This window comes from Muntiacus reevesi, chromosome 3, assembly GCF_963930625.1.
Source record: "Muntiacus reevesi chromosome 3, mMunRee1.1, whole genome shotgun sequence".
Lineage (NCBI taxonomy): Eukaryota > Metazoa > Chordata > Mammalia > Artiodactyla > Cervidae > Muntiacus > Muntiacus reevesi.
This window is the reverse complement of record NC_089251.1, coordinates 76701614-76715760: the sequence shown is the minus strand read 5'-3', so window position 1 is coordinate 76715760 and position 14147 is coordinate 76701614. Positions and strand designations below refer to the sequence as shown.

Sequence of the window (14147 nt, the reverse complement as noted above, 5' to 3'; positions counted from 1 at the left end):
GGTGGCAGTCGTGTTTAGAAAGCTTCTTTTCATGAGTGACTTTATTCATTCAGCTCTCTTGGTCTATTTAGTATTCTGATTCACAAGCGGAAATGATTCTATTTTGGCATTCTTTCTTCTCCTGATCTTAGCTCTTTGGTCTCTACTGACTTGCTGTGTTAAATTTTGCAAGTTACTTAAACTTTGTTTATTTAACTCCTGTGTGCTCTATAAAATAAGCCCAGTCCAGCCTGCTTGTTTGCCAAAGCTGTTTGGAGACAATTTTTTCATATGATGTGCTTCATCAGCTCCCACAGAAGGCAAGAGGAATTTGGTGTGTGGGGGTAGTCTGGGACCCAGTCCAAAATTAGTGCTCATCTGGAAGAGATATGGAAGCCTGCTGCTCCCTTCCTGGCCTTTTAGTCTGACTCCTTTATTGCCTCCCCTCAATGCAGCTTTGTAAATCTTTATCTGTTTTGTGCTTTTTCTATATAAGGTGAGATAAGTTGAAGGAAGGGAAAAGAAAAAAAGATTGTAGTGGAAAAACTTCCTTGCACTTCCTATTGGCCAACTGTGAACCAATGAGAGTTATGTGTCTGACCCAGCTTTGTAACCTGAAGAAGGATTACCCACAATATTCAGAATTCTCTCTCTCTCTCTCTCTCTCTCTTTTTTTTTTTTGTTAATCCTGAGATTGGCCTTTCCAGACCCCATCTTGGGATGTAAAAATCCAATTACATTAAAATGATCACTCACTCAGGCTCTGCGCTAGGTGCCAAGGAGGATACAAAAAGAAAGGAAACAAATCTCTGGTTTCAAAGACATCACAGCCTAATGGAGAGATCAGGATTGGGCTTCCCAGATGGTGCAGTGATAAAGAATACTCCTGCCAGTGCAGGAAATGTGGGTTTGATCCCTGGGTCAGAAAGATCCTCTGGAGTAAGAAATGGCAATCCACTACAGTATTCTTGCCTGGAAAATTCTATGGAAATGAGCTTGTTGGGCTACAATCCACAGGGTTGCAAAGGGTTGCAAAGAGTCGGACACGACTGAGCATGTATACACACATGCAAGGAACTGTACACGAGGCAGAACGAACTAAGTAGCAAGAAGAGTGAAAACCTAAACGCTCAGGGAGCAGAAACAAGAGAAGAGATTACTGCTAGGTGGGGCAACAAGCATGATTACACGCAGATTGTTTGAGCTGGGTCTTAGAGGATAGATGGACCATTTAAATATGGACAGAGTTTGAAATAGTAGGTAAATGTTCCAAATAGACTTCCTTAGGGTGGGGAAGTGCATAGCATCAGTCTCAGGTAGGTGAAGGGCAGCTGTGAAGAATAAACCTGACAAAAGTAGGATGGAGACCATGAACACTAGACTAAGGGATCTGTTTTCGATAACTTAAGCAAAAGGAAGCCAATGAAGGTCTTTGTCAGAGTGTACATCAAACCAGGACAGTTAACCTGATCAAAGGGTGAAGGATTGATTGGTAAAAGGACTCGCTTCAGGCAGGTAGACCAAACAAGAAGGAGCTGAGTCAGGTCAGAGCGAATGGAAAAGAGGTGAGCCCTACAACAGACTCTGAGCTCTGAGTGTGGCAAAGGCCAGAGCTAGAAACTCCTGGACAGAACTCTCTCCTGGGATTAGGGACAGGGCGGGGTCAAAGTCCTGGCCACACCTCCTAGTGACGTCACAGGCCGTCTGAGGCATCTGATTGGCTTACACGGCCGCCAGTCCCTGGAGGAGGCGGCATCCCGCCCCTCTCTCCCGCCTGCTCGGAGTTTGGTGTAAGGAGGGTTTACACTGAGAATCCCAGGAACCCCGCACCAGACGTGGCCGGGATTACGGGCGGTGTTGCCGGGACCCGCGCAGAGGTAGGCACATGAGACAGGCCGGGAGCCGAAAGGCGACCCCAGAGATTCCGGTGCCCGGGGATGCCCGGGGGTCCCCGCCCTCTTTACAGCGCGCAGCCCCCGGTGGGCACGTCGCAAGGAGGATGGGGGCGGCGGGCGAATCCGGCGTGCCGGGACCCAGGGGATGGAGCAAGCTGGTACCGGACTCAACTTCACGCCCCCCGCCGCAGCCCCCGCACTCTGCGGTGATTCCCTTGCTGCCTCCAGAACTGGGCTTTCGTGTGGGAGCGGTGGTCGGCGACTCCTCGCCCCCTGGTCTCCCGTGACATTTGTTTGAAAACGTTGGGCCCAGGTTTGTGGCGCATCGCGGTTGGTCAGGAGGCGCACGGGGCTGCGGCGCGTCCGCTGCCGAGTGGCCCACGCAGTTAGAGATGCTGCGACTCGGCCTCAACTTCTTGGGAGCCCCACTGCAACCACGGGGGTGAAACTTCCCAAAACTTTAAAGAACCTTTTTCTAAACCTTGAGTTGCCAAAATGTCAGAATGCCCTTAGGTAACCCGCTGTGAAACTGCACTGTCTCTGAAGTTTTCCCCCAACTTTTTAAAAGATGGGACGTTTGAGCCATAGATTTTGACGTGCGAAACGCCGTGGAAAGAGAAGTTGAAACATTTACGCTGGAAAAGCCTTAGTGCTATGTTACCTACAGGTCACTGCTTTCTTTGTTAAAGTGCCAGTCGCAAGCCTCGACCACGCATCTGTGTGTACCCCCAAGGAGCTATGGAGTGACCAGCACGGGTTCTGAGCAGTGCTGCCAAACGGCCGGCTTTGCCCAAGGGGTGCTGGCGGCCTGGTGGTCGGGAGGTTCCTTGAACAAGGCAAGCCTCAGTGCGGTCAAGAAAGACATCTTTTCTGCTTTAGGAATGGCTCCCCCCGCCCGCTCCCCCCACCCCTCCCGCAGCACTACCAATCCACACCGACACACACACTTACCTGGCCAAGTTCATCTGTCCCGTAGGAGGAGAGAATTAAAGGATATGAGTGGGTACCCTGAGCTTCATCGGGGTAAGCCTAAGTAGATGAATTCTTTCTTTTCTTTTTCTTTCCCTCTAGGGATTTGTTAAGAGAAACAGGAAGTCAAAGATTCAGAGAAAAGAGCATTCATTCCACAACTGTAAACAGTTCATTTTGTGTCAGTAAATGTTTCCAAAAGTCATTGGGGGTATTTGGAAAACAAAGACTTTTTCCTGTCCGCTGCTGTGAAGATAGATTACTTTTAAATTCGAAATCTAAAAATGATATTTATTTAGCAGGTAGTTATGGCTCTCAAGGGGATTCCCGTGGTGCCTCAGACGGTAAAGCGTCTGCCTGCAATGCGGGAGACCCGCGTTCAATCCCCGGGTCGGGAAGATTCCCTGGAGAAGGAAATGGCAACCCACTCCAGTATTCTTGCCTAAAAAATTCATTGGATGGAGAACCCTGGTGGGCTACAGTCCATGGGGTCGCAAAGAGTTGGACACAACTGAGCAATTTCACTTTCTTGTTTCTTTCTTTCTATTGTTCTCAAAGCTGTGAATATTGTTAGATTCTATAAAATCAGTAGTAATGGGAAAAGATGGTGACTGTTGTTCAAGATTAGAATCTTTAGGAAAGCTGGCGCATTAACATGGCAGTTACTTTATATTAACTGAATTTACAGGATGAAATGAGGAAATCAGGTGTCTAGATCTCAGGACCATCAGCCAACCATTAGCCAACTATAGGCCGTAAGCCAACCAATCTGTAGTTTTGAATTTTTAAAATAATGACCCTATTAATAAGGAATGCAGATATTAAATACCAATAATATTCCTAACATTTTGCTACTTCACTGTAAAAGTATGTAATTACATAACTAAAGAAATGAATAGATGTGTTTAACAGAATTTATTTGATGTCATTTTCATAGCACAATACTCTTGGCGAAATATATGTCTGATACTTGTCATATTTGAGATTAACAGTTAACTCTAGATTGAGTTAATGGTGGAATTCTTGGCAGGGATAACCACAAAGAATAGATTTATTAATATACATCCACTTACGTTTTGTTTGTTCATTAGTAAATATATACTCTTTATAATTGAGGTATAATTCACAAACCATAAAAGTTACTTTTTTAAAGTGTACAGTGCAGTGGTTTTTGGTGTATTCACAAGGTCATGCAATCAACAGCACTGTGTAATTCTACAATATTTTCATCACTCCACAAAGAAGCTCCCAACCCATTATTAGTTGATCACCATTGCTCTCTCTTCATAGCCCTTGGAGACCGCTAAGCTAATATTCTGTGTCTTGAGATTTGCCTATTATATGAATAGAATCATACAATATTTCACTTTTTGTGTCTGGCTTCTTTCACTTGGCACTTAAGGTCATGTTTTCAAGGTTCATCCATTGTTGGAGCATGTATTAGAGCTTTATTCCTTCTTCTGTGGCAAAGTAAGATTCCACTGTGTGGATACACCACATTTTGTTTATCCATTCATCTGATGGTAGACACTTGGTTTGTTTCTACTTTCTGACTGTTTGAGTAATGTTGCTATTAACATTTGTGTACAAGTTTTGATGTGGACTTCTGTATTCAGTTCTCTTGAGTATATACTTAACATTGGAGTTAGTGAGTCATATAGTGACTTTATGTTAAAACTTTTGAGGAACTGTTATTTTCCAAAGCAATTGTACTATTTTTACATTCTCAACAGCAGTATATAGGAGTTCCAGTTTCTCTGCATCCTTACTGACACATGTTATTACATGTCTTTTTTATTATAACTGTTCTATTTGGTATACAGTATGATGTCATTGTGATTTTGATTTCCTTTTTCCCTTATATTAATATTTATGGTGTTGAGTATCTTTTTATGTGCTTATTCTTAATTTGAATATCTTCTTTAAAAATATCTCTTTAGATACTTTGCTACTTTTTAATTATGCTTTTTATTGTTGAGTTGTAAGAGTCCTTTTTATTTTCTGGATACAAGTCCTTTATGGCTAGTGTGATTAGTAAATATTTCTTCCCATTATGTGGGTTATCTTTTCACTTTCTTTTTCTTTAATAAAAAATTATGTTTTTATTTATTTTTGGCTTCTCTGAGTCATCTTTGCTGCATGCAGTCTTTCTCTAATTGCAGCAAGTGGGGGCTACAATCTCGTTGCAGGGGCTTCTCATTGCCGTGGTTTCTTGTTGCAGACCCAGGCTCCAGGCTTGAGCTCACTAGTTGCAGCTCACGGGCTTAGTTGCCGCTCACGGGCTTAGTTGCCTTGTGGCATGACCAGGATGCCACCAGGGATCAAATCCGTGTCCCCTGCATTGCACAGTGGATTCTTAACCACTGGACCACTAGGGAAACCTTCACTTTCTTGATGGTGTCCTTTGAAGCACAAAAATATTTAATTTTAGGTTAAATTTATCTATTTTTTTGATTATTTATGCTTTAAATGTTATATTAGGAAACTGTTGTCTATTCAAGATCAGAAAGACTTAACGACTCTTTTTTCTACTGCAAGTTTAGAGCCTTAGCTCTTACATCTAGGTCTTTGATCCATTTGGGGTTAATTTTTGTGTATGGTATGAGGTGGGGAACCAAATTTATTCTTTCGCATGTGGATGTCCAATTGCCTAGTACCATTTATTTAAAAAGAGCTTTTCATTCCACCTTGTCAAAAATCAGTTCACTCTACATGAGGGTTTTTTATTTGTGTATTTTTAAAAATGAATTGAATTGCTCTCTTCCCCTCAAAAAAGAAATGTTACAGTCCTAACCCACAGTATCTCAGAATGTGATCTTATTTGGAAGTATGGTTGTTATAGATATATTTTATAATTGAAATAGAGTTGATGTACATTATTATGTTAATTTTGGTATACTACATAATGATTTCTTATTTGCATATGTTAGGAAATGATCCTCATTAGTCTAACAACCACCTATTCCCATACAAATTTAGTACATCGACCATATTCCTTATGCTGTATATTACATCCCTGTGACTTACTTGGTAAGGTGAAAGTTGCTCAGTCATGTCCCCATGGGCTATACAGTCCATGGAATTCTCCTGGCCCAAATACTAGAGTGGGTAGCTGTTCCCTTCTCCAGGGGACCTTCCCAACCCAGAGATCAAACCCAGGTCTCCCACATTGCAGGTGGATTCTTTACTAGCTGAGCCACCAGGGACATTGCAGGTGGATTCTTTACTAGCTGAGCCACCAGGGAAGCCCAAGAATACTGGGGTGGGTTCAGTTGGTTCAGTTCAGTTGTTCAGTCATTTCCGACTCTTTTCGACCCCATGGATTGCAGCACGCCAGGCCTCCCTGTCCATCACCAACTCCCGGAGTTTACCCAGATTCATGTCCATTGAGTCGGTGATGCCATCCAACCATCTCATCCTCTGTCATCCCTTTCTTCTCCCGCCTTCAATCTTTCCCAGGGTCTTTTCAAATGAGTCAGCTCTTTGCGTCAGGTGGCCAAAGTATTGGAGTGTCAGCTTCAACATCACTCTTCCAATGAACACTCAGGACTGATCTCCTTTAGGATGGACTGATTGGATCTCCTTGCAGTCCAAGGGACTCTCTACAGTCTTCTCCAACACCACAGTTCAAAAGCATCAATTCTTCGGCGCTCAGCTTTCTTTATAGTCCAACTCTCATATCCATACATGACCACTGGAAAAACCATAGCCTTGACTAGATGGACCTTTGTTGGAAAAGTAATGTCTCTACTTTTTAATATGCTATCTAGACTTAGCAGCAGCAGTAGCAGGTTGGTCATAACTTTCCTTCCAAGGTGTAAGTGTCTTTGAATTTAATGGCTGCAGTCACCATCTGCAGTGATTTTTGAGCCCCCCAAAAGAAAGTCTGCCACTGTTTCCACTGTTTCCCTATCTATTTGCCATGAAGCGATGGGATCGGATGACATGATCTTAAGTTTTCTGAATGTTGAACTTTAAGCCAACTTTTTCACTCTCCTCTTTCACCTTCATCAAGAGGCTCTTTAGTTCTTCATTTTCTGCCATCAGGTTGGTGTCGTCTGCACCCCATTGGGTGGGTAGCCTATCCCTTCTCCAGCGGATCTTCCCGACCCAGGAATCAAACCAGGGTCTCCCGAGACATTGCAGGCGAATTCTTTACCAGCTAAGCTACAAGGGAAGCCCTTATTTGTTATATAGCTAATATAAGAGGTTTGTGCACTTGATCCCCTTCACCTATTCTTGTCCCCATCCTTATTTCTTTATTTCTGTACTCATAATTTTATTCTGTTGATCTATCTATCCATCTATCTATGTATCTATCTTTATGCTAGTACCACACAGTCTTAGTTACTATAGCTTCGCAGTAATTTTTGAAATTGTGTGAGTCTTTAAGATTGTTTTGAGTATTCTGAATTTTTGTATGCATTACAGTATCAGCTTATCAGTTTCTGCAAAAAATGCAGTGAAAATTTTGATAGATTTTGTATCGAATGTGTATATCCATTTGCAAGTATTGCCATCCATACGAAATCTTCCATTTCTTTAGGTCTTCTTTAATTTCTTTCAATGATGTTTTTTAGTTTTCAGAGTACAAATCTTGTACTTCTTTTGTTCAGTTTACTCCTAAGTATTTAATTCTTTCTGATGCTGGTGTAAGAGGAATATAGTCTTGATTTCATTTCTGGAGTTTTCCTTGCAAGTGTATAGAAAAACAATTTTCATATAGTGATCTGGTTTCTTGAAACTTTTCTAATCTCAACTAGTTCTAATAGCTTTTTTCTTTCTTTTTTTAATGGATTACTTGGAAGTTTCTGTATATAAGACCATGACATCTTAAAATAGAGATAGTTTTAGTTTTTCCTTTTCAATCTGTGTGTTTCCTAATTTATTTTCTTGTACTGGCCGGTGCGACTCATTAGAAGTGGTGAAAGCAAACACCCTTATATTGTTTCTGATATTACGTGGATCATTCATTTACAATTAAGTGTGATGTTAGCTGTGGGCTTTCGTGGATACTTGTATATCAGGGTGAGGAAGTTAACTTATTTTGCTATTAATAGTTTGTTGAGTGTTTTTAATCATACAATAATGTTGAGTTTTGTCAAGTGGTTTTCTCTGAGTCTGTTGAAATGATCATATGGTTTTTGTCTTTTATTCTGTTCATATGGTTCATTACACTGATTTTTCACTTGTTGAAAAATTTTTGTTATTTTTAAAGCTGTAGAAATTTTATAGTGGAACTAAAAAGGTTATTTTAAGTGTACAGCAAAATTTTATCAGTATGAAATACTCTTCTTGTTACTTAAAACATAGAAGCTTCCCTATATTTCTGTGCAGTGATAAGAATGGTTCAAGACTTAAGCATTTCATTTCAGGTCTGCTTTCTATTTTTAAGATTTCATCTGTATTTTCTTCTTTGTCCAGTCTAAAGCTAATGAGAAAAGAAATGAAGTAGCAGTAGAATTGAGAAAGAGTTTGTGTACATTGATAGTAAATGCTATTATGAATAATGAAAAAGGTCATTAACATGATTAACATCGTTAGGGAAAACTCATAAAACAATGGGATGGGGCTTTTAGAAAAAATGAGGAAATGAGGAAAGCGATTACTTGCTCTACAGGAAGATTCCCTTACATTATGGCTAGAATTTGGTAGCATCTGAAGGCTTTGAGATGACCAGGGGACTCTTAATGAAGTTGTAGCCTTTGTAGAACAACTTTGCTTATATTTACTTCTAAATTATTGAGTGGTAATATAAGTATTAATATGAAAGCCAGTCTAAGCACAAAACAGTATTTATGCTAGGAAAACAATCATTTGCAGGTTTAAAAAACTGTTATAGGTTTAAGAAGGGGTTATATTGCATGAAATATTGGGAAAATCAACTTGGTTAATGTGTGAAGCAGGCATGTTTTTGAAAAACAAAAGAACAGAATAATATGCTTCAACTGCAGTTCTGTCCTGGGATTCTGAGTTTTGCTGTCATGTATAGTCCATGACTGAAGCAACGTAACACACACACATAATCCATGACTAGGGCTTGACATCTCCAGAAGAGCCATTCCTAATGCACATTTTGTCAGTTCATAACAAGGGCAATTCAGAAACACATTATAAAGCCATTATGAAAATGAGTTGATGGAATAGTAACATTTAAAACTACATTTTCAACACCCAGAACTAGAAACAATTGTGTTTCCAAAATCGAGCAGTAGTTTTTTTACACTTTAGAATTTCAAAATCTGTGTCCCTGCTTCTTGGCTTCCCCCTTACGGTGATTCTCCATGGGATTAACCTCCTCCAAAAAAAGGTTACTATCATGGAATACCCTGACTCCAGATCTATTTAATGTAGGTGGTTCCAAATGTCATATTTCTATGTTTTCTCTTCTTACACCAAATAAAAATTATCTAAACTTGTACAGGGTCATAATACTTTACCCAGTTAATTGTGCCAAAGTGTTTCTGTTTTGAAAGATAACCTGGACCTGGATAACTTTATGGTAATGGTAAATAATAATTATAATACAAATCTAGGTCATAATTGAAACACTGATATGAAGTTTCTTTAGGTTATTTTTATGCAGGAGATGTAAGAGATGCTGGTTCGATCCTTGGGTAGGGAAGATCCCCTGGAGAAGGGAATGGCAACCCACTCCAGTATTCTTGCCTGGAGAATCCCATGGACAGAGGAGCCTGCCAGGCCATAGTCTATGGAGTCACAAAGAGTCAGACACAACTGAAGTGACTTAGCACACGCACGTACGATGCCACCAATGGAAGCAAAACTAATAATTTTGTAAATTTAATGTGGTAAAACTGTGAACTGACAGATTTTTAAAAATCTTACATGTTGAGCAGAGCTAAAATAATGACAGTACTCTTGTGTGATACTATTATAGTGTCCAAAGTGATGTAAGAACAGCAATATTTAATTTGTTCCTTACCTATCTGTGAGAAGAATGGTTCATTATTGCTGAATTCGCCCTTTTTTCTAGATTGCTGAGACATGGAAGGGTTAAGTTACACAGAAAGTTTAAATAACCCAGTTGGGCCTCCTTTCCTGGCCTCTTCTCTCCTAAGTTCTTTCCATGAGCAGTCACCAGGTTCTGGAATTTATCTTAGGATTCAAAACTTGCATTTAGATATCATTAGATGGTGGCTAGAATGTGTGCATTGGATGATTTAAGGAATTATCCTGAATGCTAATTGATAGTACGCTGTTTGAATGCTTTCTTTCCTAGAATAATTATGGCAGAGCTTTCTGAGTCAGAAGGGCCAGTAGATTGGAAAGAACGTTGTGTAGCCCTGGAGTCCCAGCTCATGAAATTTAGAGTTCAAGCAAGCAAGATACGAGAGCTCTTAGCAGAGAAGGTAAGCTTTTCTCCCTCACCTTTGTTAGTAAAACATCAGTTCTTTGGGGCTCATTTCATTTATATTAAAGTAATCTCAGGACTTTAGGAGGTAAGCATTTAAAAAATAATGAATATTATTTAATTTTTTTCAGGGACCTGATGCTCTACTGGGCATATTCTTTTGCTAGTTTTAGAATGGATTGGACATTAAGACAAAAACACTTCTTTGCAAATACTGGTGGACTATGTAATAATTGTGTGTATTTGATGAATGTAGAATTAATTCATGCTAGAAAGAGCAGCTATAATTTATCTGATTTTAGTGTGGTGTGATAGCATTTTGCTCTACTAAATGTTTAGAAAAATTATCTTTAAAGTGATTATTGTTCATTTCCTGTGTAAGATAAAATACAGTGAAACATTGTATATGGAAGTATATATCTATTTAGAATTTGTGTTGACAAACATTGTATCACTAAACTATAGAATTGAATTGATATAATTCTTTGCTTCTCTTAATAGTTCTAACCATGTAATTAAAATTTCATTTATGTCATAGGATTTTTTAATATATGTGTATAAAACCAATAGATTAATTCGTTTATTTATTCAACAAATATTCATTGCGTTTGTGCCAGTGTGTTTGTGCCAGACACTGTTCTTAATGCTACAGTTACAAATCTGTGAATAAGACAATGCATGTTGCTATTTTCAGGGAGCTTGGATTCTAGCCCTGCAATGTCCAATGTGGCAGGCACAACCACAAGCAGTTAGTGAACACTGTAAATGAGACTAGTTCAAATTGATATGTGTTGGAAATGTAAAATACACACTGGATTTCAAGGATTTAGTTTGAAATACCTGTGCAATAATTTTATATTGATTACATGTTGAAATGATAATATTTTGGACAGTAGATTAAATAGAAAATAGTAAAATTATATACCTGTTTTTAACTGTAAATGTGGGTACTAGAAGTTTTGAAATTATATACGTGACTCACATTATATTTGTATTGGCAGTGTTTGGATGGCTGTATAAATGGTGTTAATGATCATTCAGAACTGACCAGGAGAACTTACAGGTGGTGTCTTAAACTCTAGCCTGCATAATCCTTTTAGAGTGGAGACTGGTACACATATCACATCTCTAAACATCATGTTAAATCTTACTTGCATTGTTAACCAAGAATCTCTTAGCACAGAAGAATTGTAATAAAATCCAGTAAAACACCATTCAGTTTAAACTTTCATATGTATCTTCTTAAATTTTGTGCACTAACAGCTTTTAGATGGAAAGACTGAAGTTACTCTATTCACTTTGGGCTCGAGGATGACCTGGTCATAGGTTTTGTGGAATGAATCCCCACTATCAATTTACTTTATTTGTCACTATTAAAATAAAAAATTTTAACTTGAAAAAAATCCCAGTTTGATTATCTCCAAGTTGGGAAAGCTTATCCTAACTCAGAGTTAGTGACTCATGCTTTGTCTTTTGCTCCTCTCTCTGTAAAAATCATTTCCCAGGTTGTACTATGATTGTCCCCCTTGTAGTGATTTCAGCAATATCGGTAATCATAATCTTGCTGCTCAACCTCACTGGACACTTCCCAAGTGTTTCAGGTACCTCAGCCCTTCAACAGTTGGCCCACTGTTGACCACAGCCCCCTACTTAAAATTTTCTTGGTTCCCTTGACTGTTGTACTCTCCTGGTTTCTTTATGGACTTTCTTTATAAGAAGATATAAAAAGTTATGCTTATTTGGATTCCAGTTAATTGACCTTTAAATTCTTAATGCCAACATTTGTTTTGTTCTTCAGTAGGCTTGTCATAGGAAATTTCTTTGTGAGTGCCCATTTTGTCAATCTTAAAAATGTAATTTTCTCTGTAAGTAAGATTGTAAATAGTTTTTGGTCATTAATTTAGTTACTAAGTTTTCTTTTTGCTTTGTCAGTGAATGAAGATTGAGAGGAATATTATTTCAGAATTGCTGTTTTAGGTGTGGTTTCTTTTTCTTCTTCCTTTTTTTGGTGTCTTCTGTAATTTTATTTGTCTTAAATCCTTTGACAGATCTCAGAGATGGAGTGATTCATATGTGTTTTATACAGGGGAAAGAGGATAAACATGCCAAGTTACTCATGGCTTCCCAGTAAATATATTCAACACCAAAATAGGAATAACACTTTTTCATGATATTTTCTGTATTTTTCGCTAATTTTTTCTCTGGATTAAAATTTATTTTTGGTACCCACCCATAAAAATACCAAATACTGGTATTAAAATAAAAATACCAAATACTGATTTATTATGTACTAAGCACTGTACAGATATGACTTACTTAGTTATTATAACAACCTATGAAGTAATAAGTGTTATTGTTCCCGTTTTACAGATTAGGGAACTGATGCTTACTATGTGCTGGGCAATCTTCTAAGTACTTTATATATATAATTTTTTAATCTTTATAACGGCCTATGAGGTATATATTAATATTATTCATATTTACACAAGAGGAAACTAAGGCACATAAAAGTTATTTACCTTGGCTGAGTTCATGCTAAAATGTAAATGATGAAGCCAATATTTGGCCAATATTTGTAAATAGGCATTTTGTTTTGGGGACTTCCCTGGTAGCTCACCCAGTAAAACCTGCAATGCCAGAGACCCCGGTTCAAATCCTGGGTTGGGAAGATCCCCTGGAGGAAGGCATGGCAACCCCCTCCAGTATTCTTGCCTAAGAATCCCCATGGACAGAGGAGCCTGGCCAGCTACAGTCAATGGAGTGGCAAACAGTAGGACGTGACTGAGCAAGCAAGTGCAGCATTTTGTTTTTAGAGCCTGAATGCTTAGTCATCACCCTGTATGACATCTCTAACCTAGTTTTATTACCACATTCCTTGCTTTCTCTGATATTCTTACCAACTCATCTGTTGTCTTCTTTTCAGTCACACAACATATAAATCCATCTCTGCTTGGCAGCATATGTCTGTGTAAGTTAGGATGTTTGTACGTATGTAGTAATAACAGTTTACATAATGTTACGTATTTTTCAAGGCAAACCCCGTTGCATTGCTTCTGCATGCCAACCCAACTTGAGTCAAATATCGCGTTCCAGAGGCTAGTCTGTTCCCATCTGTGATCTTTGGTTTTGTGTTAGAACCAGTTTGCCCCAAGGATTCTTCCTAATAGTTCTCTGTACCTTCCCTCCAGATGGATGCAGGCCTAAAGCTGAAGATTCTTGAGAGAATACTAATTTGATTCCTCAGCTCTTTGCCAGAAATTCTGTCCAACTTTTCTTTTCTGCTACAGTTCTGGTTCTTAGTTCTTTCTTCTTGGCATTGATTATAAGACAGCTAACACTAGGTGCCAACTATGGATCCTAAGCCTTGACTACAACCATTGGCTAGTTTAAACCTCAGAGTAACTCTGTGAGGTAACTATTATTATCCACAATCTAAAGATGTTGACATTAAGACAGAGTATTTGAGCAGTAGGCCCAGTATCACACAGGTAACAAATAGCACAGTTGGCATAAAACCTTAGATCTTTCACACTTTTTTTTGTGATGCAGCTAAAAGAGTGCCTGGCATATAGAAGGAACTCACTATTATTTTCCTGTATCTTTCTGACTGGACACACTGGTTAAGTGTACAAGGAGATGACCTAAAAATTATAATTATTTTTTATTATTTAAAATATTTTATTTTATTATTTTAAATAATAATAAAAATAACTATTTTATTATTTAAAAACTAAAATAGTATAACTATAGATTGATAGACATCTTTCTGAATTTTTTTAGGAAAAATGTGTGAGAGGATCTCAGAATGTTCCTATAATTAAAGATGGATTTCAATTTTATATACATTATATATTTTGGAGGTTAGGATTAGGAGAATACATGAGATCTTTTTAAACTATTTTTTTCACCTTATTTATTTTTCCATTACA

At 38.5% G+C, this 14147-nt stretch overlaps 1 protein-coding gene across 1 annotated transcript in view; it reads left to right on the top strand.

Moving 5' to 3' along the window:
• Positions 1 to 1719: 1719 nt before the first annotated feature.
• PLEKHH2 (pleckstrin homology, MyTH4 and FERM domain containing H2) overlaps positions 1720 to 14147 on the top strand; it is a 96349-nt gene continuing 83921 nt past the window's right edge. Inside the window, exons 1-2 of the mRNA XM_065929362.1 lie at positions 1720 to 1856; positions 10087 to 10216. Coding sequence (XP_065785434.1) covers positions 10094 to 10216 — 123 coding nt within the window. The 5' untranslated portion in view covers positions 1720 to 1856; positions 10087 to 10093. The remainder of the gene's footprint in view (positions 1857 to 10086; positions 10217 to 14147) is intronic.